The sequence below is a fragment of the Gopherus flavomarginatus genome, chromosome 1, assembly GCF_025201925.1.
Source record: "Gopherus flavomarginatus isolate rGopFla2 chromosome 1, rGopFla2.mat.asm, whole genome shotgun sequence".
Classification (NCBI taxonomy): domain Eukaryota; kingdom Metazoa; phylum Chordata; order Testudines; family Testudinidae; genus Gopherus; species Gopherus flavomarginatus.
The window spans coordinates 214439523-214464397 of record NC_066617.1 but is presented as its reverse complement, the minus strand read 5'-3'; the positions used below and the strand labels follow the sequence as shown (position 1 = coordinate 214464397).

The 24875-nt window shown below is 43.1% G+C and overlaps 1 protein-coding gene across 1 annotated transcript in view; it reads right to left on the bottom strand.

Annotated features, from left to right (window-relative positions):
- MED14 (mediator complex subunit 14) overlaps positions 1-3267 on the bottom strand; it is a 70613-nt gene extending 67346 nt beyond the window's left edge. Inside the window, exons 1-2 of the mRNA XM_050936468.1 lie at positions 2855-3267; positions 786-812 (exon numbers count right to left, since the gene is read on the bottom strand). Of these exons, the coding sequence (XP_050792425.1) occupies positions 786-812; positions 2855-3036 (209 nt within the window). The 5' untranslated portion in view covers positions 3037-3267. The remainder of the gene's footprint in view (positions 1-785; positions 813-2854) is intronic.
- Positions 3268-24875: the final 21608 nt, after the last annotated feature.

The following is a 24875-nucleotide window of genomic DNA, read 5'->3' as shown; positions in this document are numbered from 1 at the left end:
AACCCTGTTAAAAAATAATTTTGTACAATTGAAATCTATGCCATATTATGCAAAGTACATGTCTGACTTGATACATAGCATTTTCCATATAATTGTCATTAGAATTATTAGATTGTATTATCTGCATATATCTTCAGACTAAACTAGATCAACAAGAAAAAGTTAACACAGATAGCAAAGACGCCAACATTACATTTTCTGGCAGATTCTATAGAAGCTACTCAAACCTCCAAACTAAGCACATTAAGTACTTTGAGCTTAGTAAAAAGACGGATATATTTCTGAAGTCTAGAAAACTAGGAGGGGCAAATAAGAGGTTTTATTCTATGCACATTTTTAAGCTACTAGTCCTGTATTGGTAGAAATTCCTTCTCAACACATCTATATTTGTTTAGGTTCTTATTCTCTTTCCAACTAGATTAAACAACAGGTCAGGCACGCCCATCCTCCAAGTTTCAATGTTCTATCACTTCCCACACAAAAGGGAAATGCCCTAATATGAACTGCACTTCTTGCTGGGGAAAGAACTGTTCAGAAGCACATTAACAACAGAATCCAACAATCCTAGGCAGTTGCAAATTAACACTGCTATTCCTGTCACAAAAATGTTACTTCTGTATAGTAACACAAGGACAAGCCAATAAAGAAACCATTTTTAAAGGTTCTTTTATTCAGGCAAATCTTGAATTAAGAGAAAATATTTTATTTCAATGATCCCATACTCACCTCAACATTAAATGTTAAATTTAAGCATACATTAATAGCCCACTCTTGTTGTGACTCACCTTTCCATGTCAGTCTTTCTTGGCAGTCTATTAAAAACATAAAAGCATTATTTAATGTTATGTTATATTATTACATTTCAATCATTCAGATATTCAGCTATACATTCATTTGCATCCAGTGAGAAGATCTTATTATGTAATGATTACATTTAAGAGTTAGCACTACTCCAACATGAATACATCACACACTTCGGAAAGTGTGTTTCAAGAAATTGTGTAGTATTTCTCCGTTTTCATCAAACTAAATTTGACAAGTTTTACTGTTCAAAAAAGGTGCTGGTTTAATAGCTCTAGAAATAAGAGTTGTCTATTTATACACACAATAGGTGCAAAATAGGCAGCATCAGCATTAGATCCACCATTATGCCCTACGAGCCTGCCTAAAACTGGAATTAGAAGAATCAAAATGAAATATGAAAGACTTTAGCCTCTCCCCTGAGCTAGCCACTATCGATAACCATAAGTACTTATAAGGCCCCCAATCACTGTACCTCATTGATAACCCTCCAGAAGACAGGACAAAGACCAACTAGCTCATTTCATGTAGACTTAGACGACAGTTACAACTCTTGGCCCAAGTGATAACGTGGATTGCTGCCTGTAAATATCCACAAAGCTATCTCGTTATCCACCTCCAAATTCCTCCTCAAAACTCTTTTTTGTCATGATGCCTAGAAAAAGCTTTGCAATGGTTAAGCCACTAGTGTGCACAGACCACTGTCTATCATGCTAATGTTGTCTCTCTGTTGAACTCCCCCCATCTGTTTATAATAGTCTGCTGTGTCTTGTCATGCTTAGATTGTAAACTTCACAGGCAGAAAGCATTCTTTGTTCTATACTTGGAAGCTACATTTTTGGTCACAGATCTGGACACATCAGCACTTTGTCTGGACAATTAATTCTAAGCAAGGGACATCATCACACAAAAATAAGGATATTTTATAGAGATAAGGAGCCCCTCTCCTAGCCAAATGCACAGAACATGTGGCATGCACTGAAAATCTAGGACATTCACATTTGGTTGAGATCCTGGACAGTTTATAATTCAATAGTGGATCAATTGTCCAACATATTCTTCAAGTATTGGTAACCCTGACCGTTTTATTTTGTATGAAATACATGAGGTTGCAATGTTTGGTATCATATCATAGTACACAGTGTGCCTAATGCAAATATTTTTATAATACATAGAGCTAACAATGTGAGAATGGAAGAAGTCAGTATCACTTATTCAGCGCATTTTACTGTGAAAATCCTAAAACTCTAACACACACTAGATACTGAACCAAGATTGTTTTCTTTACAGATTACTTGTAAATAGGATTTATAAAATGTCAGTGCACCCATAAATGTGCATCTTCAAAACCTGCTGAAATTCTAAAGTGGCTGGGCATATCATCAGAGCAAGCTAGTCCATGGAAATACAGTTTGCATGATCAGATTCAGTAGTTCTTGTTCTGCACAGAACTATGGGTACTTTCCCATTGGCCCAATAAATTACTCCTTTCCCTGTACCCCCTACACTACCCTGTGAAGTTAATCAGAATAACTCAAGAGATGAGAAGTATTTTAGATGCTAAATTAAACCAATTGTTCGGATTTAAGTTCACTCCTTGTTTGTTTTCACATCAAGAATTGCAGCAACCAATAGCAGGAGGAAACAAGACAAAGATGGACTAGGTTAGTCTCATTATCCAAGTTATTTTTTTTATTTTAAAGCGCTTCAGTGTGAAACGTCAGAACTTCAAGAATCTCTCATAGTGTAACATATTACCTATGTAATTAATTTTAAAACTTGCAAGTTCCAGTGTCATTAAAATTAATTTAGAGGCAAACAAATGCTTTCCGAACAAAAACTACGTTCAAGCTTTTTCTCTGTTCTCCATCTTTTAGGCCATCTGACGGAGCCCCACAATTTAGCTGGGGATGGGATGAACCGGGAGCAGGTACAAAGCCGCACAAGGTCTAGTACCCCCGGGGTGCAGGCTTCGGGCAGGGGCAGCTCTGGGCACCCAGCTCCCTCCCACCTCCCCAGGAGCAGGGAACGGGGCGCCGAGCGCGGCACTCACAGGTCCGCCAGCACCGTCAGCTCCGCGTAGGTCCGGTGCAGCAGGAAATCGATGAGAGTGCTGAGCCGGTAGCCGGGGCTGGCCGCCGCCGTGGCGGTGCCCGGGGCCGGGGGGGCCGGGGCCGAGGCGGGACCGCCGCCAGCCGGGACCAGCTGGTTACTCTCCAGCTGTACCGGCGCCATGGGGGCGGCAGCGCGTCAGCCCAGGCAGGAAGCGCGCGGGACCCCAGCTCCCCCCGGGACCCGACCAGCTGCAAGGACCCCGCGGCGGCTCCCCGCTACCCGGCACGAGCGGCCGAGCTCCGGTAGCAGGGGACGGGGAAAGAAGGCGGCGCCAGGAGCCTCCGCGGAACTCAGAGCCCGCTGGGCCCAGGGGCCGCCGCCATGATGGGGGAGACCGAACCGGAAGAGAACCGCTGTGGCGGACCGGAAAGAGAACCCTTCCGGCAACCCACGGGCCCAGGGCAGCACCGCGGCTCCCTCAAGGCAGTGCGGGGGGCGGGGCTAAAGCGCAACGGTCCAAGCAAGGAGGGAGGAAGGGGGTGGGGAGGATTGTTGAGTGCGAACAGCTACTGCGAGAGGCGCGAGCCTGGGTGGGGGCGCGTCTGGAGAGCGAGTCGTAGGGGCGGGGCTGTCTAGTGAGAAGGGGCGGGGCAAGCAGCTGGGGGCGGAGCGACGGAACGCAACCCGGGAATGGCCCTGGCGCTGGGGCAGCGCGCGGCAGGGAGCCCGGCCCGCCGCTGCTAGGAGCGTGGCGGGCAAGTGGCCGGGAGGCGGCGGGAAGCTGGGGCTGCTCTAGTCGGGTGGCCAGGCTGTCACCGGCGGGCGGGGCTCGCGTCAGGGGCATCACGTGGAACTGCACCCTCCAGGGCAGGGTCCGTGCACGTTGTAGGGCCTGACTTTTGCAAAGTGCATAATCAGGTCGGGTGCCTCCGTTTCTGGGTGCCCAACATGAGCTACTTTAAAGGGGCCTGATTTTCAGACAGCGCCGAGCCTTCACCTCCTGCAAATCACACCCCGGAGAGGTGTCACAAGGTGGACACATACGCGTACCGGGTTTGTTGGTTTTTTAAATACTAATGCGGAAAAGATGGAATGTTGTGCAGAATGTTGCCCTGGCCTTACATCTTACAATCTAAACAGAGTCGGTCCTAGTCATTTCTTATTTGGATTTAATTATAGCCACCGACAGAAGCCATAGGCAAAAGAAAGGAAATATCTGCCTCAAATGTTGAAGTAAACTAGTGAAAATAAGGAATCAGTAAGTAACTGGTTTCATTTTCAACATGTACAATTATTAAATATTTGTGTTACCTTAGTGTCAGAATTTAATAAAAACATTTTAAAAGATAATTTGGAAAACTGAAACATAGATGAGTAATTATTTTTAATTTTAGAATTGTGCCTCTCTAATGTGATAGACTTCTTTGAGTACATGAACAGAATAATAGACGGAGAACCAGCTGACAATTTTATTTGGACTTTCCCAAAGTGCCTTTGACACAATTCCTAACAGACTATTAAAGAATCTGAGTAGCTAAGGCTACATCCTAGGACGAGGATTATTTAGTTAACATATGTTTAATGTTTTGAAAAATGTGAAATATTTGCAGGTGACACAAAATTATTCAGGATAGTGAACGCTACAGAAAGCTGCAAGGTAAAGTTCCTGTCAAAGATAGGTTAATGGGCAGCAAAATGGCAGATAAGATTCCGTGTTGACAAATTCAAGCTAATACACATCAGAAGAAATTATATGAACTCATACATATGCTTGGCATCTAAATTAACTACAATCACTGAGAAAAAAAGACCTGGGTGTCACTGTGGAGAGTTCAATAAAAAATTCTGCTCAATGTGAAGATAAGATAATATAAATATCACAGCTCTCTGTCTTATTTCAAAGTGTACTGCAATTTAATTCCATAGACAATGCATGTAGTATTAATGCAGGATATTCTATACATTGAAGATGCGAGACTGAAACATCTAAATGATATTGTTTCATACAATAGACCTCACTAAATTACACTAACTGGGACATTGATAGTGAATTACTGAATTTTGCAACTTAGTAAGAATAATACAACATAAATGTACTTTGTCTGTAAATGAAGCGTTTTGTAATTTTACTGTTATAACACTCTCCTATTAAATCTTTGCTGAGAAGCAGGGAGTGGATCACTGGGGGCAGTAGGGGGTTTCTAGGCTAGTTAAATTGAAATTAACAAATTTCTCCTGTACTTTTATTTGCATGCATTCACTTAGTTCAGCAATTCCCAGTCTTCTGCCTATTAAAGTTTTCTACAAATTCATCTATATCAGTAATGAGAAGAAAGCATGTTTCAGTGGACAGGGAACTACATTAGGAGTCAAAGGGTCTGGGTTCTGTTTCCATCTCTCCCACTAACCTGCTTTGTGATCTCCAACAAGTCATTTCTTCATTTCTGTGCCTCAGTTTCCCCACATGTAAAATGGGAATGATGATACTTGGCTTCCTTTCTGTAGCACTTTGAGAGCTACAGATGAAAAGTGCTAAATAAAGTACAACTAATAAAGCATAGTTTAGATATTTTAGATTGGCACTCAGATATTCATAACACTGGTCTACAATTTTTGAGAAGTCATCTGCTTCAGAGATAAAATGTGATATTTATTATCTATTTTGATGTGCTGAATTCAAATATGACAATTAAAACAACTGATTGGCTACTGTTTCTATTTAAGTTTTTACATTTTATGTCTATGTATAGTGTAGATAGTAGAGTTTTAATCATAAATGGTAAACCTAGGTCTTTTCATGTGTTTATGGTAGCTTTACATGATAATATTTCACCTTTCCTGTTTATGTAACACTTTAAAAATCAGCAAAAGGGTTATATAAATAAAATTTATTATGAAACAAAAGGCAAAAAACTATTATGTACATAGTTTAGTCCTATTCAGTGTCTGCTCGGCGCTTCTTGGCTTGTCTCTTGTATTCATTAAATGGAGCATCTCTTGTCACTGTCCAGCAATAGTCTGCAAGCATTGATGGGCTCCATTTGCCCTGATAGCCTGCCAGGAGATTCCACTGCTGTAGTCTGGAGCCCAACAGCTCTGCCTTACTCTTGGGTAGTTCCAAATCCCTGACAAGGTCATTCAGTTCACCTTGTGTTATGAGGTGTGGTTCAGAGGAGGAGGATGGGAGAAAATGTGGGTCCTGTGATATTGATGGTTCAGGACCAGAAGTTTCATCCTCTTCCTCTTCCTCTTCTGACTCAAGTGAGAATGATTCTGGTGCATCAGGAACCGGCAGTCCTTCTCCGTGGAGTACTGGGCTTATAGCTGATGGAATGTTTGGATAATGCACAGTCCACTTTTTCTTCTTTGACACACCTTTCCCAACTGGAGGCACCATGCAGAAGTAACAATTGCTGGTATGATCTGTTGGCTCTCTCCAAATCATTAGCACTGCAAAAGGCATAGATTTCCTTTTCCTGTTCAACCACTGGCCAAGATTTGTTGCACAAGTGTTGCAGCATATGTGTGGGGCCCACCTCTTGTCCTGATCTCCAATTTTGCAGCCAAAATAAAGGTGATCGGCTTTCTTAACCATAATGGTTATGCTGCGCTTTTGTGATGCAAAAGTCACTTCACCACAAACATAGCAGAAGTTATCTGCACTGTTCACACAAGTACGAGGCATCTCTGCTCACTTTGGCTAAACAGAAATGTGTCCCTTTGCAAAATCAAACACTGACAAATAAGAGAGCACGACACTGTATGATTTCTAGAGCTGATATAGGGCAATTTGTTCAGCAGAGTGATCTAAGCTTCGTTATGATTGCATCATCCATGACTTCTAGGAATAACATGATGCAATTCATATCGTGTATGACGCAATACCAGCTTCAGATTGGATCATTCATTGTTTTGCCTAAAAAGCAAGTACTGTCCAAACCCAGTCATAGATTTATTCACAGATCCAGTCAAAGATGTATTTTAGTCATTTCTGGTTTAAATTGATATCCCTTCCCTTTATAACTCACTTATCCTCCGCCATTCCCAAGTCAAGGGTCGTATATACTGACCCAATAGCATAGTTTGAAAACTAGAGCCAATCAACAATTTTAAGCATCATTTTCGTTCTCAGTGACCCAGAATTAGTAAAGTTGGACTACATTTATTTCAGATGCATTTTGGCTGTAGAGCAGTGTAACAGAACTTAGATGTTGGTGAATCAAAAGTATTTCTATTTAGCAGACTGACAAGGTTTTAGAATCAAAGGGGAAGGCAACTTGATAAATTTCTTTTTCTTGAGGAGGTTAAATATTTGTCTTCCCCTGGAGTCATCTTTTAAATGTTTTATCTGAGCCAGGAAGATGGACTGTACTCTTTATATGGGTGCTTTCTAACTATCCTGTCACAGTATATTTTAGAGCTTGGTCATTTGGTTCCCAAGTACAACAAATATAATGTCAATCTCTGCTGTCACACAGCACTGTTCAATGACACAAATACTTTCTTCACTTGATACTGAAGAGCTCTTCTAATAGTCATATGTAAATAACACAAAAATACACATTTCAGAGGTTTTGTTGAATGATCATTTGTTTTATTTACAGGCTTGCTATAGTGTTTAGCATTGTAATATCTGAGCGCCTACATAAATTATATGTGTAATAAAAGTTTTATATAAATAATACGTTTTATATAAATCTCATGCTTTTAAGTAGTAAGGCAGAAAATGTTTGTATAGTTCATCTTTCACATACAAAATCCATTACTGTAATGCTAAGTAAAGTGGACTAGTTTATGAAGCTTCAAACTGTTATTCAATAAAACTAAAATACACAGTAGTTACAAACATACATCAATGTGCATTATACAAATATCAATGTCAAAAATGTTTAGGTTTTTCCATTGTAACAATCTTATCAGTATCAAACTTTCATCTACATGGATATGAGGCAGTTCAACTGAAAATTATTGATGCTATTGTAATCACAAAGTAATATAATAGAACAAATTACTAGTTTATTGTAGCATTTGTTTTTATTATTGACTACTTTATCCTTTGAAAATTCAGTGTTCTGTAGCACAGACCATTGGTTTGTCAATTATGCAGGATTTTTATACCTACAGTAGAGCATTCTTTATACAACGGGGAGAGTATTAGCTATCTATTGCGTGTATGTACTACTTTTTGTGTTTATTAAAAGTCCAAGTTTATTTTTATAAATGTCTTTTTTTAATGTCATTTTCTTTACCTTTTGTTCATATGATCATATCTGGAAAACATTTGGTTTTTACATTTTTAAATTGTAGAAGAATTTACATTAACAGGTTGAAATTTTTGTGGTAATAACTGATGCCTTGTAAAACAGTGGTTACTGTGACAGAAAATTGCTTGTACAATTAAGTACATTACAGTTCTAATTATGTCTTGAACAACTTAAGAAAGAAACATTCTCCAAGTCAGAAAATAAAGTATTTTATTTTATCTGTGAATATACAAAAGTCCCTTGAAATACTGCAAATTGGATAGTTTTAGATTCTGACCATATTCACATTGCTCTGAACTTTACTAACGAAGTAGATATCTACTGTAAATTCTAAATCTGTCTGTAGGAGACAGGAACTAGAGATAGCAGTCCTTTCTATCCTCAAAAGACTGGTTGTCATCATTATTGTAATCCAATTAATTATAACTAAATTTACTGTCCCAACCACACACTGTATTTTTCATTGGTGAAGCAATGAAATGTCCAGTTTTACAAGTAATTCTGAAATAGGAGCAAAACAGTTATATCGTTTCTTGACCCCACATCTTGGAAAGGCTAACAAAGAAAAAGAAACCCTTGATCTAGCTCACGGCAGTAAAGAAATGAATTGCACTGTTCAGTTATTGCCTTAAGAAGCTGACAATATCAGTAAAGCCATGGTTCTCCCTGTCTACTGCTTAGTGCTAGTCACAGAATTTGAAAAAAAAATTATAGAAAGAAAATACAATGTGAGCAAATATTTCAACATGAAAGTATTTATGGAGAAATGACTTTATCTATAGAAGGTCCTCAGAAGATGGAGAAAATGGTAGGGAAAGCAGGCCTGATTAGTCATGCCCAGTGGGAGAAGGATTGCAGCAGTGAAGTGTTCTGTCTAGAGATCTTGGTTAAGTTACAAACAGACTGCTTGATCATAGTTAATTGCTGCTGGTTAATACAGTCATGTAGTGGGGTGGACACCCCCCCCCTGCACTAAAGGATTAAAAACAGCCCTGAGAGGGGGCTGGGGCTGGAGAAAGCAGCTTTTAGGCTGGGCTGATTGGGGGAAGTGTCTGCAGCTGGGGCCATGCCCTAAACAGACTCAGCTGGCCCTATAAAGGCAGAGAAGCTGGGGCAGATAGAAGTCAGTCTTTCTCTCCCTGAAAAGGGAGAAGGGCCTGGCTGTAGGGAGCTTGACATAAGGTACCTGACTAAAGCAAGGCTGGGGAGCTCCAGCCTGGAAAGACCCAGGCTGTGGCCTAGCATTGGGCTAAAAAGTACTGGGGGTTGCAGAGGGCAGCCCAGGGGTAGGCCAAGGCAGCAGGTCCAAACTCAACCTTGCTAGTGATGCATAGGCTGATACTGCAGTCTGCCTCAGGATTCAGGGGCTAGACAATGACTGGCAGTAGCCATATACTGAGGCAAGGTGGGGATATTGGGTGAGGGTTCCCTGGGAGGGGGAGACCCTAAGATTGAGGGGTTACTGCCAGGGGGCAGCACCCCAGCTAAAAGGGCACAGGGGCCAGAGGACAGGCAGATCACTGGCCTGCAGAGGGTGCTCTAGAGCTGGAACAAGCTAATTCCTGAGGACTACCAGTGGGAGGTGCTGCAGGGGTGAGTCTGCAGGTCTGCAATCCACATTGTGCAAGCTTCCAGTGAGGCCCATTCTAAGACAACTAAATTCTGGTTCCCACTCTTAATTGAATACCTTTTGTAAATCCATATTTATACTAAAATAAATTAGGGCTGTCAAGCAATTAAAAAATTCAGTGTAATTAATATTTAAATATTTTGTATGTTTTCTACATTTTCAAATATATTGATTTTAAATTACACAGAATACAAAGTGGTCAGTGCTCATTTTATATTTTTATTACAAGTATTTGCACTGTAAACAAAATGTTTTTTCAATTCACCTAATACAAATACTGTAATGTAATCTCTTTATCATGAAAGTTGCATTTACAAATATAGAATTATGTACAAAACCTGAATCCAAAAATAAAGCAATGTACAATTTTAGAGCCTGCAAATCCACTCAGTCCTACTTCATGTTCTGCAAATCACTCAGACAAACAAGTTTGTTTACATTTTCAGGAGATAATGCTGCCATATAGCATTACCTGAAAGAAAAGGTTTTCTGATGGCATTGTTGTAGCTGGCATCGCAGGATATTTACGTGCCAGATGCACTAAAGATTCATATGTCCCTTCATGCTTCAACTACCATTGCAGTGAACATGTGTCAATGCTGACGACGGGCTCTGCTCGATAACTATCCAAAGCAATGCGGACTAATGCATGCTCATTTTCATTATCTGAGTCAGATGCCACCAGCAGGTTGTTTTTCTTTTTTGGTGGTTCAGGTTCTCTAGCTTCTGCATCAGTGTTGCTTTAAGACTTCTGAAAGCATGCTCCACACCTCATCCCTCTCAGATTTTGGAAGGCACTTCAGATTCTTAAACCTTGGGTCAAGTGCTGTAGATATCTTTAGAAATCTCACATTGGTACCTTCTTCGTGTTTTGTCAAATCTGCAGTGAAAGTGTTCTTAAAATGAACAACGTGCTGGGTCATCATCTGAGACTGCTATAACATGAAATATATGGCAGAATGCAGGCAAAACAAAGCAGGAGACATACAATTCTCTCCCCATCCCCAAGGAGTTCAGTCACAACTTTAATTAACACATTCTTTTTTTTTTTTTAATGAGTGTCATTGGCATGGAAGCATGTCCTCTGGAATGGTGGCTGAAGTATGAAGGGACATATGAATGTTCAGTATATCTGGCAAGTAAATACCTTACAATGCTGGCTACAAAAATGCATGCAAATGCCTGTTCTCATTTTCTGGTGACACTGTAAATAAGAAGAGGGGCAGCATTATCTCTGTAAATGCAAACAAACTTGTTTGTCTTACAGCTTGGCTGAACAAGAAGTAGGACTGAGTGGACTTATAAGGGCTGGAGTTTTACATTGTGTTTGAATGCAGGTATGTAACAAATCTAAATTTGTAAATTGCACTTTCACAACAAAGACATTGCAATTCAGTACTTGTATGAGGTGAATTGAAAATTACTGTTTATCATTTTTACAGTGCAAATATTTGTAATAAAAATTATACAATTTGATTTCAATTACAACACAGAATACAATGTGAAAATGTAGAAAAACATCCAAAATATTTAATTTCAATTGGTATTCTACTGTTTAACAGTGCAATTAAAACTGCAATTTTAATCATTAATTTGAGTTAATTGCATGAGTTAACTGATTGACAGCCCTAAAATTTAAGACTGTGGCCTACACCAGTCAAAAGCAAGGACATTCAGAATTAAGCTTGGATCACCATTCTCAGCCCACACCAACGTTACCTAGGTAATTGTCCAAGTTTCCAATTCGAGATACTGAGTGCCTTTCTTGGACAATTTCCAGGACTGGCAACATTTTTGAAGGGGTAAATGCACAATCTCAAACAACATTTATGACCAGTAGGTGTAAATTACGTACACCATGCCTTCATGTAAAAGTAGATTATAAACAACATAGAACAAGTGATTCTAGAGTAAGGTAGGTCTCATATCTAACATATGGCTTCATGTTTAACTGAATGGCTGAAAACTTAGGTGAAAGTTTTGTTAAGCTCCTTGGACTCATTAATGACAGGCCTGGTAAAAAAGAGATCCAGTAAAGGAAGACTGTAGTATTAGCAGCCACTGCAGATACATTAGAGATGAGGGGCACTGCACAAGTGGCAGTATCCAGTAGCACTCTGCATATGGAGGATAGGCAAGCAGAATGCCACCAGGTTCACTAGGGAAAGGCAAGCACAGAGAGAGAGCAACTCCACCCAGTGCCACCTTGAAACAGCAGCTGAGGCAAAATGAGATCATGGCACCACCTCACTTTTAGGTTGTCTAGTTCAGTGGCTCTCAACCATCCCAGGCTACTGGACCCCTTTCAGGAGTCTGATTTGTCTTCTGTGCCCCAAGTTTCATCTCACTTATGTCTGATTGTGTAAGCAAGTAGTTCAAGACAAAGTGTCACAGCACACTATTGCTGAAAAATTGCTTGCTTTCTCATTTTTACCATATAATTATAAATCAATTGGAATACAAATATTGTACTTGTTTATGCTCTATATACCATACTCTGAAATACAAGTCGTGTATGAAATTTTAGTTAGTACTGACTTCACTAGTGCTTTTACGTACCCAGTTGTAAAACTAGGCAAATATCTAAAATAGTTGATGTACTGCCTGGAAGACTTCTGAGTACCCCCAGGGGTGCATGTACCTCTGGTGAAGAACCACAGGGTCTAGTTCTACTGGAGGCACTATGACCTTTCTGTGCACCAAGATTCTGGCTGCCCCTTGTGCAGGAGGCAGAGGGAGTGCTTCCTGGTCCTTCTCCACCCATGGCACACCCATGAAAGAGCAGTTAGAATCTGGCTGTAAAGAAACCCTAACTGATTAGGATTTGGTGTAGCTGTTTCACAATTGGATAGCATGAAAAAAATACATGGAATTTTGCTAAATTTTAACACTTTCCTTTAGGCTGAGAACAAGGCTAATCTTTAGTCCAAAGGGCAATTATTGTGTGGAGTGGATTACATTATGGAAAATTGAGTGCATCTGAAAATAGTTTTGTAGTGCAAATGTCTCCTGAAAAATAAATAAAACATATACTGTATATATCATATGGAGAAAATGATCTTCCTCTCCATACAGCTCTTATGAGTCTTATTCCTTTAGGCTTGAAAGCATGATTGAAAAACAGAGCAATAGAAAAGCTATCTCCCTTACTCTACCGCATATGGGTGCTAGACTTTCAGTTTAGTTCTGCAGGTGTAGCAGCTCAAAGCAAGACTGAAACACATGCAAAAAATGGTATCTTTCAGCGTATTTAGGACAAGCAAAAGAGCATTCACAGCTAATTTTAATCAGCCTTCAGAATGCAGTATAACACCTATGAACTCACTCATACTTAATTCACTTCAATCTGGTATTTTTGGAAATCATGCAATTCAGCAGTACTCCAGCCCATATCTTGTAATGGATGACTCAGCTCTAATTCCCTTTTTTGTTTATAATTAGCTTGTAGGCTTTGCCTACACACACAAGTTATATGAATAAAAAAATGGTTTAAAAAGCGAATTAAATAAGTGCAACCACCTTGTGCAGCCCTCTTAAATCAATTGATTTACTGGACTCCAACTATCTGACAATGGGTCACAGTTTAGTGGGCATGAGTTTAAGCAGTTTGCAGTGAAGTATGGGTTTAGACATATAGCTGCTAGTTACCGTTGTCCCCGATCCAATGAGTTGGTAAAAAATGGTGTTAAAATAAAGTGCTGAGCACTGTTAAATTACAGAATGCCAGCAAGGAAGCCTGTGTTGTCACTTGCTAATAATTTGTTCAATAGAAAACTCAAAGTGAGAATGTCATGGGGGATTTGCAGATGAATAAGGCAAATTATATAGTTTGGGACCCCGGGTGCCCCCACCACTTCATGAAAATGGTGCTGTGCATCTGTGTGATGGGAAACAGTGGTCACAAACAGCCGTGATTGCCCTGTGGTGATCTAAGATTGTCACCCCCAAAACTGGAGAAAGATGACTCCTTTTACCAGTCCCAGAAAGGAAGGAGATAAGTGCCAATGGCTCTGCCATTTTCACCAAGAGGGTCTCCAACAAGCACAAACCACAGCAAGCTGAGGCAGTGGAGCCCCAGAACATGGAACTACCAGAACAAGTGGGCATGCTGCCTTCTGATAGCAGTAGGGTTGAAGTACCATGGGAGCCCTATGCCGCTGTGCAGGGCACCGTAAAAAGTAATTGAACGTGGTAAGTACATTTAGTTATTACGTTGGTTAAAAGTATTTGTAATTGTGTGTTATATTAATGTTGGGTTTTAAGTGTTACTGTTATTAAGGTTTGACTTAAAAGGGAAGACAGAATTGGGGACTGTCTTTACAGCTGAGCTTCCCAATCAGAGAGTCTTGGTGGGGCACTGTGAAACTCTTGTAGTTATGCACAGCCAGTTGAAACCAGACACAGAACAAAACAGAGCTTTGGCAAACTCCTTAAGCACTGACTGATCTGTAAGCACCACAATTGTGAGGAGAATGTCGTATCACGGCTCTCCTGGAGCATATCTTCCACACACGGAGCATATGTTTTTCTCTCCTTTTCATTCAGCCTCAACCCAAGCATGTGACTTTTCTTTCATAATAGGCACCATAGAAGCACACCACTTCATTAATTCAGTAATACACCAGCCAACTCTATCCTATCCATTTATTTCTTCTCCTTGGGACCCCTGCCCTCCTGCATGCTGTACTAATGCAGTGGTTTTCAACCTGAGGTGTGCAGACTATGTCTAAAGGGGCCACAAAAGGTTGTCGTTACCATAGAACAGTGGTTTTCAACCTGTGGTCTGTGGAGCCCTGGGGGTCTGCAGACTATGTCTAAGATTTCTAAAGATATTTGCACCTCCATTTGAAATTTTTTAGGGGTCTGCAAATGAAAAAAGGTCAAAAACCACTGTGCTAGTGCATAATGCATGGCCTGATCTTTGTGTAGGATCTGTATTGGTTCTCCTGTAAGCAGGGATTTTTTGCCAAAAACTCTATTTCAGCTTCCTCAATGCATTTTATGAGGTCCATCTTAATGGCTGTGGTTTAGTCTAGAAGGCTACTTACAGTGGTCCACTAATGACAAAGGTGTCAAACACATCTGGCCTTCATTGCTAGTAAAGACTTTGAATTGAACCAGACAAATTATAGACTCATAGACTCCAGGACTGGAAGGGACCTCGAGAGGTCATCGAGTCCAGTCCCCTGCCCTCATGGTAGGACCAAATATTGTCTAGACCATCCCTAATAGACATTTATCTAACCTACTCTTAAATATCTCCAGAGATGAGATTCCACAACCTCCCTAGGCAATCTATTCCAGTGTTTAACTACCCTGACAGCTAGGAACTTTTTCCTAATGTCCAATCTAAATCTCCCTTGCTGCAGTTTAAGCCCGTTGCTTCTTGTTCTATCATTGGAGGCTAAGGTGAACAAGTTTTCTCCCTCCTCCTGATGACACCCTTTTAGATACCTGAAAACTGCTATCATGTCCCCTCTCAGTCTTCTCTTTTCCAAACTAAACAAACCCAATTCCTTCAGCCTTCCTCCATTGGTCATGTTCTCAAGACCTTTAATCATTCTTGTTGCTCTTCTCTGGACCCTCTCCAATTTCTCCACATCTTTCTTGAAATGCGGTGCCCAGAACTGGACACAATACTCCAGCTGAGGCCTGACCAGCGCAGAGTAAAGCGGAAGAATGACTTCTCGTGTCTTGTTTACAACACACCTGTTAATGCATCCCAGAATCACGTTTGCTTTTTTTGCAACAGTATCACACTGTTGACTCATATTAAGCTTGTGGTCCACTATGGCCCCTAGATCTCTTTCTGCCATACTCCTTCCTAGACAGTCTCTTCCCATTCTGTATGTGTGAAACTGATTGTTCCTTCCTAAGTGGAGCACTTTGCATTTATCTTTATTGAACTTCATCCGGTTTACCTCAGACCATTTCTCCAATTTGTCCAGATCATTTTGAATTTTGACCCTGTCCTCCAAAGCAGTTGCAATCCCTCCCAGTTTGGTATCGTCCGCAAACTTAATAAGCGTACTTTCTATGCCAACATCTAAGTCGTTGATGAAGATATTGAACAGAACTGGTCCCAAAACAGACCCCTGCGGAACCCCACTTGTTATACCTTTCCAGCAGGATTGGGAGCCATTAACAACTACTCTCTGAGTACGGTTATCCAGCCAATTATGCACCCACCTTATAGTAGCCCCATCTAAATTGTACTTTCCTAGTTTATCTATAAGAATATCATGCGAGACCGTATCAAATGCCTTACTAAAGTCTAGGTATATCACATCCACCGCTTCTCCCTTATCCACAAGGCTCGTTATCCTATCAAAGAATGCTATCAGATTAGTTTGACATGATTTGTTCTTTACAAATCCATGCTGGCTATTCCCTATCACCTTACCACCTTCCAAGTGTTTGCAGATGATTTCTTTAATTACCTGCTCCATTATCTGGCTTCCTGGGTTACTGAACGCTATCTTGGGCTGCTTCAGCTGGGAGTTAGACTCATCTGCTCAAAATCTCTTAAATTCAGTCATTTGTGCCACTGAATCACTTTTAAATGTAACAATATTGCAAATGTTTAGATTACATTCATGATCAAATACAAATGACCAGTTATTAAAGTGTGGTCCCTCAGCTGCACTGTCTGATTTTTAAAATGAAGAGTTTGAATAAGCTCTATCACTACAGTGAGGAGGAAGGGAACATAATCTTCCCAGTTGCTTCTGACTGTTTCGCTCCCAGCCCCAAGAGCAATTCTGCCTGAGCCTGGAGTGCTCTGACCAGCTGTTTTCCCTTCCCTGCTGCTGCTGCTCAGCAGCTCCCCCAGGGGCCAAGTGCTGCATCACAGGGGAAGGAGGAAACAGCAGCTGTGGATGAATGGTTCTCAACCTGCCACGCAAGCAGCACACAGCTGCAGCCCATGTGACATCCTCAGGGCCATACAGGTACTGTATGGTGGATGCATATGTATATGGTGTGGATGTAGTCCACATAACACACAGAGAGCAGCATATGCGGCCCACAATAGTATATAGGTTTAGAACTACTATCCATTTCTTGTTTCCCTACCAGGCTGTGAGAGATACAGGAAGAGCAGACCTATTTGGTCCCCATGTTTATGATGGATCTCCAAATGGGATCCAGCTGTTCAACCAAAAGGGCAGTCCCCTCTACAGAGCGGAAGGACCAGAAAAAAATAAGGGGATCAACTAATTCTGGGGGCTAACAAGTGAAAAAAATAGGAAGGGAATCAGGATAGGAATTTTACTGGCTCTACCAGAGCCTAGGGGAACACCTGCCAATTGATAGTGTCCCTCCCCTACACAGCTCCCCCAGGACAGCCTACAGGAGGGTAGAGTTGTCAACTTTGTAATATTTAAAAACCAGATATTCCAGCAGGAGTGCTGGAACCTCCCCTGCCCCACCTCTTCCCCATAGCCCTGCCCCCATTCAATCCACTTCCACCCTCCCCCCATTGCTTGCTGCTCTTCTCTCCCCTCCGCCCGGGTCGGGAGGGACTCTCCTGCAGAGCCGGAACTGGGAGCTGAAACTGCCCAATACAGGTAGGAGGCGGCCCTGGATGAGTAGGGGCTGGTCGCAGGTGATGACCCAGTGCCTCCCTGCCTCCACCACCCGCAGTAACCGAACTTTTGCTGTCAGATCTACTGACCAGACACAGTCAGGTTCCCTTTTCTTCTGGACTTCTTGGTTGAAAACCAGACACCTGGCTACCCAGGGGGGAAAGAAGAGAAGCTGAGAATCAACAGCCAGCTATCGCTCCTTGATTCTCTGCCCCAGCCCTGTCACAAGTTAGAGGGATCTGCTCTAACTTGTGCTGCTGGCAGGGACCATACACCAGCTGGGGATAGCCACTCCCTGTGTCTGACAGGCCGCTCCCCATCTCAACACTCCTCTGGCACCAGTCAGGGACTGCAGGCTGGGAGGCATAGGAATAAGACACACTGTCTCTGCACCCTGGATCCTTGTACTCTGAGGGAATCTCCAACAAGAGATTGTAGGTTGCTTTTGCTCCAAGGAAGTAGAACAGGAAAGAGAATCGGTCACAAAGGGCTTGGCTACACTTGAGAGTTACAGCGCTGGTGGTGGCTTTACAGCACTGTATCTTACTCCCCTTCCACACTGGCAAGGCACATACAGCGCTGTATCTCCCTGGCTACAGTGCTGGCTGTACTCCACCTCGGCCTGGGGAATAACAACTATAGCACTGCTCTTGCAGCGCTGGGGGGCCAGTGTAAACAGTGATTAATCTTACTATGCTGTAACTGACCTCCGGAACCTTCCCATAATGCTTTTTAAGTGAAGATAACACTTTTTGTTGCGATGCCTCTCTTGGTTTTGGTGTGAACTCAGGGCTCCCGAAGCTGCTTATCTAAAAAACAAACACAGCTACTGTTTGCTCCAGCAGAGGCAGGCAAGGGGATGAATGTCCAAAGCTAGTGTTTGCTTGAGGAGAGAAGCAGCCCCGAGCGGCGGGGAGGGTCCGTTTTGGAGCAGCTGCTTATCTGGTCTGAAGGCTATTTGCATTTAGTGAATGAGAGAGGGGTGGAGGAAGGGGTTGAAACTTTTAAAATGATTGAAGGTTGGTGCTGTGTATCTTCAAATCCTTAGAACTTGCAAGGCAGGGAGCTGACAGTGTCAGCTCCAAAAATCCACTTTCTTCTGTCTCTCCCACACTCCCTGTCACACTCCACCCCACCCACAGGGCCGTCCTTAGGATTTATGGTGCCCTAGGCAGGATTATTAAACTGATGCCCCTGTGCCTGTCTTGCTCTTAGTAACACAAACATAAGCTTACACTATTGGAAAACTTGCCACATGCATGTTATTAAAACCAGTTTAACTTAATGAAGCACACTGTAATGCTGATGGACTAACACTAAAGAAGTAGCACTATAGAAAAAATTCTGATTTGACAGAAGGATGCAAATAATACCATTTTTTTAATTTGTCAACATTTTATTGGAAATTTCTGTAAAGGGGTATTGAAACAAGGATTTGTTTTTAATTAAAAACAATCTTTCAGGCTTTTTTGGCTGCAAAGTCAGTAATGTCATCGTATGACAAAGACAAAGTGATGTCTTGTTTGATTGCAAGAATAGCAAGACCAGTCAAGTGTTCCTGACTCCTTGTAGAGCGGAGATAGTTAATGAGCTTTAGTTTTGAGAAACTCTGTTCTCCTGATGCTACTGTTACAGGAATTGTCAGTGGAATACGAGTGGCAATGTACACATTAGGATATATGTCAACAAGTTTGCTGGTATGAGTAAACTGTACAATGTCCATCATCGATTTTGCATGTGGCAACACTGATGACAGTGTACTCAATTCTTCATACAGTTCAAGTCCATTTAAATCAAAATGATCGCCGTGCTTCAGGAGGCTTTCTAGATCAGGTGTCCCCAACGCGGTGCCCAAGGGTGCCATGGCACCCACAGGGGCCTCTCAGTGCACCTGCGTACTGGCCGGTGGACGAGCATCCGCCGAAATGCCGCTGAAGTTCGGCAGCATTTCGGCAGTGACATCTCTGGATGACACTGCTTGCTGCTGATAAGCAGCGTCATCCAGAGGCGTCGCCACTGAAATGCTGCGGAATTTCGGCGGCATTTCAGCGGATGCTCGTCCACTGGCACGGTCCTTCGTTTGGTGACTGCCAGACGAAAAAGGTTGGGGACCACTGCTCTATGTTCTTGCACTTTGTCATTAATTGCTCTTGTTTTCCTATTTCATTGAATTTAGTCCTGCTCAGCCCGCTACCAGCTGAGTGAATGGAACCCCAGGCCGACAGCGGGTTGAGTGGCTCAGCCAGGGTATCAGCCGCCAGCCTGCTCAGCCCGCTGCCAGCCTGGGGTTCCTTGGGGGTCCCCAGACTAGCAGCGAGTCCTGAGGGGGGCTGGCGGCCGGGACCCCAGGTGGCAATGGGGCAGCAGCCGGAACCTCAGAGCAGCAGCGGGCTAAGCCGCTCAGCCCACCGCCGCATGCCATCAAAAATCAACTTGCGTGCCACCTTTGGCACATGTGTCGTAGGTTGCCGACCTCTGCTCTATACACTAGTAAGGAGATGAGCATATTACAGTTGTTGGAGGGCTCTATTTAGCAGTAACAGGGCTATAGGAAAGTCAGTCAACAGTTTTTGTTTCTCTGATGAAAACTGGCCCACTCTCTTCCCCATACCAAACTTGTCACAAATAATTGTCAACAATTTTCTGTTTTTTCTGTTTTTTCAAAAAAAAAATATTGAAATTGAATTCAAGATTGTTAGCAAGCATTTTTGGCGAACAAATTTGTTAAATGACAATCTAAATGGCAACACAGTACTGCTTCCATGCTTGGCTCACCCCCTAGCCTGCTGGTCCAACAGCTGCAGTAGAGGAGGAGATAGGTGGAAAACTGCAGGACCCCAAAATCCACCTCTTGGGGTTCAGAGTGGCAACAGCAGCAGCAAACCCTCAGCTCCGATCATACGCCAATGGGCACCACCGCCAGCCCAATGGAAGTTAGCACAACAGCTGATCTCAGGGACGGGGCACCCATGGAGCCACAGCAGCTCATCCGGCCCTGTGCAGATCCCCCCGGATGAGATGGATCACTGCCAGTCCGGGGGAGAGACGTACTCCCCAGCTAGGGTGACCAGATCCAGATGTCCTGATTTTATAGGGCCAGTCCCGATATTTGGGGTTTTGTCTTATATAGGTACCAATTACTCCCACCTAGAATGACCAGACAGCAAGTGTGAAAAAATGGGACGGGGTGGGGGGGAATAGGAGCCTATATAAGAAAAAGACCCAAAAATCAGGACTGTCCCTATAAAATCGGGACATCTGGTCACCCTACAGGTGAGTTCCTTCCCCCACCCCTTCCCAGAGACCCCAGCAGCCAATCCCCCACCTCAGACTGTGCTGCATTCAGCTCTCTCTAGAACCCAGCAGCCCTGCTCTTACATGCTCCACTGCTTCCTGTCTGTCCGGGCTCCCGACAGAGCGGTGCCCCCAGACCTAGTGGTGCCCTAGGCGGCTGCCTATTCTGCCTATGGCTAAGGACGGCCCTGCCCACCCCCCTCTTTTGAAAAGCACGTTGCAGCCACTTGAATGCTGGGATAGCTGCCCATAATGCACCACTCCCAACACCGCTGCAAATGTGGCCACACTGCAGCGCTGGTAGCTGTCTGTGTGGCCACACTGCAGCGTTTTCCCTACACAGCTGTATGAAGACAGCTTTAACTCCTAGCACTGTACAGCTGCAAGTGAAGCCAAACCCAAAAAATATCGATTTCAGTTCCTTAAGACTTTTGAAATAATGTATTTGGCCCTCAGGCTGAAGAGGTTGATACCAATGAGATAGATATTAAAAACAAAACAACAGGAGCTTAAACAGAGGGCCTTGATTTTGATCTATTACACCAGCATACATCCAGATAATGCAGTTACTGTGGATCTACACCTGTGTAATATCAGAGTCAGGCCCAAAGTACAGTAATAAAACAATTACGGTTGAAACAAAACCCAAGACAAGTAACGAAATTCTAAATAAGGGCTAAGACATCACCCTGAACTGTGCCTTCATTTTCCCCCCAGACAAAACTTGTCAGAGAAGCTCACAACTTATTATTATTTGTATTATGGAAATACCTATAGGCCTGAATAAAGACTGAGAGGCGGTGGGGTGCTCCGTGCCACCGCCCAAGCTTTCTGAAGGCTGTCATCTGCTTCCTGCTCAGTCTGGAACTGTTCCCTTGAAGCTGGAGACACCAGTTCTCCCTTAGACTGTGGACTTGAGCTTGGTCGCTCTGGAAGCGATGTAGGTGATGGAGTTGTTTCCGTTGCTGGTGAACCGCTCTCCGCTGGTGCACCAGGGGGTATTTCAGGCTCTGGCTGAGCCTCTTGGATGTGGTTGTCTGCTGCTTCTGCCAGTTCAGGCTCGCTGGCGCCTTCTGGCGTTGGGGTTGAAGATGGATTTGCAAGCACTGTCGTCAGTGCTGGCACCGGTTCTGGTGCTGGCTGCTTTTCCAGTTCCTGGTCTGGGACTGGAAGCACTGTGGCTGTTTCCGTTGTTGGCATGGGATCCGGGTCCACTACCTCTGGGTCTCTTGTAACACAAATGGGGCCTCTGTGGACGGCTCAGGAACAGGAATGGGTCTGGAAGCTTGCCTGGTTTGGCTACGTGTAACCATTTCCACTCTCTTGGCCCACTTCACCTGGTTGGCCAAATCTTCCCCCAGTAGCATGGGGATGGAATAATTGTCATAGACTGCAAAAGGCCACATTCCTGACCAGCCTTTGTACTGGACAAGCAGTTCAGCTGTAGGCAAGTCTACAGCTTGTGACATGAAGGGGTAAATTGTCACTTGGGCCTTTGGGTTGACGAATTTAGGATCGACGAAAGATTGGTAGATAGCTGACACTTGTGCCCCCGTGTCTCTCCACGCAGTAACCTTCTTTCCACCCACTCTCAAAGTTTCCCTTCACTCCAAGGGTATTTGAGAGGCATCTGGGCCTGGGGATTGTTGGTGTGATGGTGGTGTAATGAACTGCACTCGGCTGGGGTTCTTTGGGCAGTTGGCCTTTATATGTCCCGGTTCATTACACTTAAAGCATCTTCTAGCTGACTGGTCACAGGGTCGAGGTGGGCTACTGGAGACTGGTGAGGTGGAAGAATAGGGCGTCTGTGGCTTTCCTTGGGTTGTCAGTGGGGTCTTGTGCTGCCCTCAGTTATAGGGTTTATTGTCGGTGTGACCCCTGGGGTATTTGCTCCCCTTGACAATAGCTTTTTTCTTTTCTGCCACTTCCATCCATTTGGCTCCAATCTCCCCCGCCTCGATTACCATTTTGGGCTTTCCATCTAGGATGTACCTTTCTATTTCCTCAGGAACACCATCTAAGAACTGCTCCATTTGTATCAGGAGGTGCAGCTCGTCTAGATTGTTAACCTTTGTTCCTGATATTCAGGCTTCATAATTCTTTGCAATGTGGTAGGCGTGTCGGGGGAATGACACATCTGGTTTCCATTTTAGGGCTCTGAACCGCCAATGGGCATGTTCAGGTGTTATCGCCATTCGGTATCTGGCCTTGGTTTGAAAAAGTTTATAATCGTTCATTTTCTCCTTAGGCATTTCAGCCGCCACCTCTGCTAAGGGTCCACTGAGCAGTGGTCTCAATTCTACCATGTACTGGTCTTCAGAGATGCTGTACCCAAGGCAGGCTCTTTCAAAATTTTCTAAGAAGGCCTCAGTGTCATCACCTGCCTTGTAGGTGGGAAATTTCTTGTTCTGCGGAACAATTATTGGCGAAGGGTTGTTAGGATTGGCTGGGTTCTGTTGCTTAGCCTTTTCTAATTCCAGGGCCTGCTGGTAGGTCTCCCTCTGGAGTTCCAGCTGTCTTTGGTGGTCTGCATCTTTGGCTGCTTGCTCTCTTTTGTAGGCTGCCTCTCTGTCTTCTTGTTCTCTTTTGTGGGCCGCCTCTCTTTCTCTTAGCTCCATCTCTTTTTGTTTTATTTCTAGTTCTTGTTTTTTTTTTCCTTATCTCGCTTGTGCTCTGCGTCTTTGATTTGTTCCTTTGCCTCCAGTCTCACTCGCTCCTGTTTCAGGGCATCCTTGGTAGTCATGGTTCCTGCTTTTTTTGGGTTGGGGTGCCCTCTGCTGGTTTACTTTCTGAATTACTGTTCCTCTGCTGCCTGCTCTGTTGCTAAGCAACAGAGTGTTTCTAACAAGCCTTCCCCAATAAAACTAGAACAAAAGGAAAACCTTCATTTGCATGTGTGTTCTGCTGGTGTAGTTGACTCACAGCTGGAGTTCTATTGTCTAACAAAAGACCCCTGTTAAACTTAATGGCCCTTGCCTGAGGCCATATCTATGCACAGCCAGACCGAAGCAAGGGAAAAAAAATTCTCTTGTTGCAGTTTAAAAAAATAAACCCCTTCCCTCTGCTTATAACCAGCTAGCAGAGAAGCAAATTAATAATCTTACTGGCTTTTGGATTCTTATCTTTCCCACACGCTGCCAACATGTCATAGTATAATTCCCAAATCTGGACCTTAGCGTCCAGGATATGGGTACTAGCATAAAGTCCTCTAAGCTTAATTACCAGCTTAGATTCTTTAGCGTTGCCACCAATCAGGAATTTTTAGGGCCTGATACCCTCTGGTCCCCCCAAAACCTTCCCAGGGGACCCCAAAACCCAGATTCCTTGAGTCTCACAACAAAGGGAAATAAACCATTCCCTCCCACCTCTTTACCTCCTCCCAGATCTTTCCTGCCTGGGTACACTAGGAGATACCGTGAATCAATTTCTTGAAACACAACACAGAGAGATCAAGTTTCTCTCTCCCCCTCACCCAGAGGCAATACAGATTCAAGCTGCCTGAATCTAACACAAAGAGGAAATTTACCTTTCCCTCCTTGCTTCCCACCCATTCCCTGGTATATACAGACTCACTTCCTTAGAGCCTTAACTAGGAGAGAAAAATCAAACAGGTTTTAAAAGCAAAACTTTTAATAAAAAAGAAAGAAAAAAAAGTAAAAGATTTATCTCTGCGCTTTAGATGGTAAACAGTTACAGGGTCTTTCAACTTATAAACAATAGAAAGAAACTTTCTCCAGCAGAAACACAGTTTAAGCTACTTCCAGCAAGTACACATATGCAAATAGAAAAAAAACAAATTAAAAGACTATGACCGCCTTTTCTTACTTACAATTCTGAATAGATAAAGAGACTGTAGCAGGAAGATTGGCAGAAACCTGGTTGCACCTCTAGCCCCATCCAGGACCCAGAGAGAACAAAGCCAAACCCAAAACCCACAAACAAAGGCTTCCCTCCACGAGATTTGAAAGTATCTTTTCTCCTGATTGGTCCTCTGGTCAGGTGTTTGCAGGTCACTGTTTGTTAACCCTTTATAGGTGAAAGAGACATTAACCCTTAGCTATCTGTTTATGACAGTCTTCATTTCCCCCCCAGACAAAACTTGTCAGAGAAGCTCACAACTTATTATTATTTGTATTATGGAAATACCTATAGGCCTGAATAAAGACTGGGACCCCATTGTGCTAGGCACTGTATACACACATGGCACTGATACACAGTTACTATGGAAATATGTCTCCAGTGTGG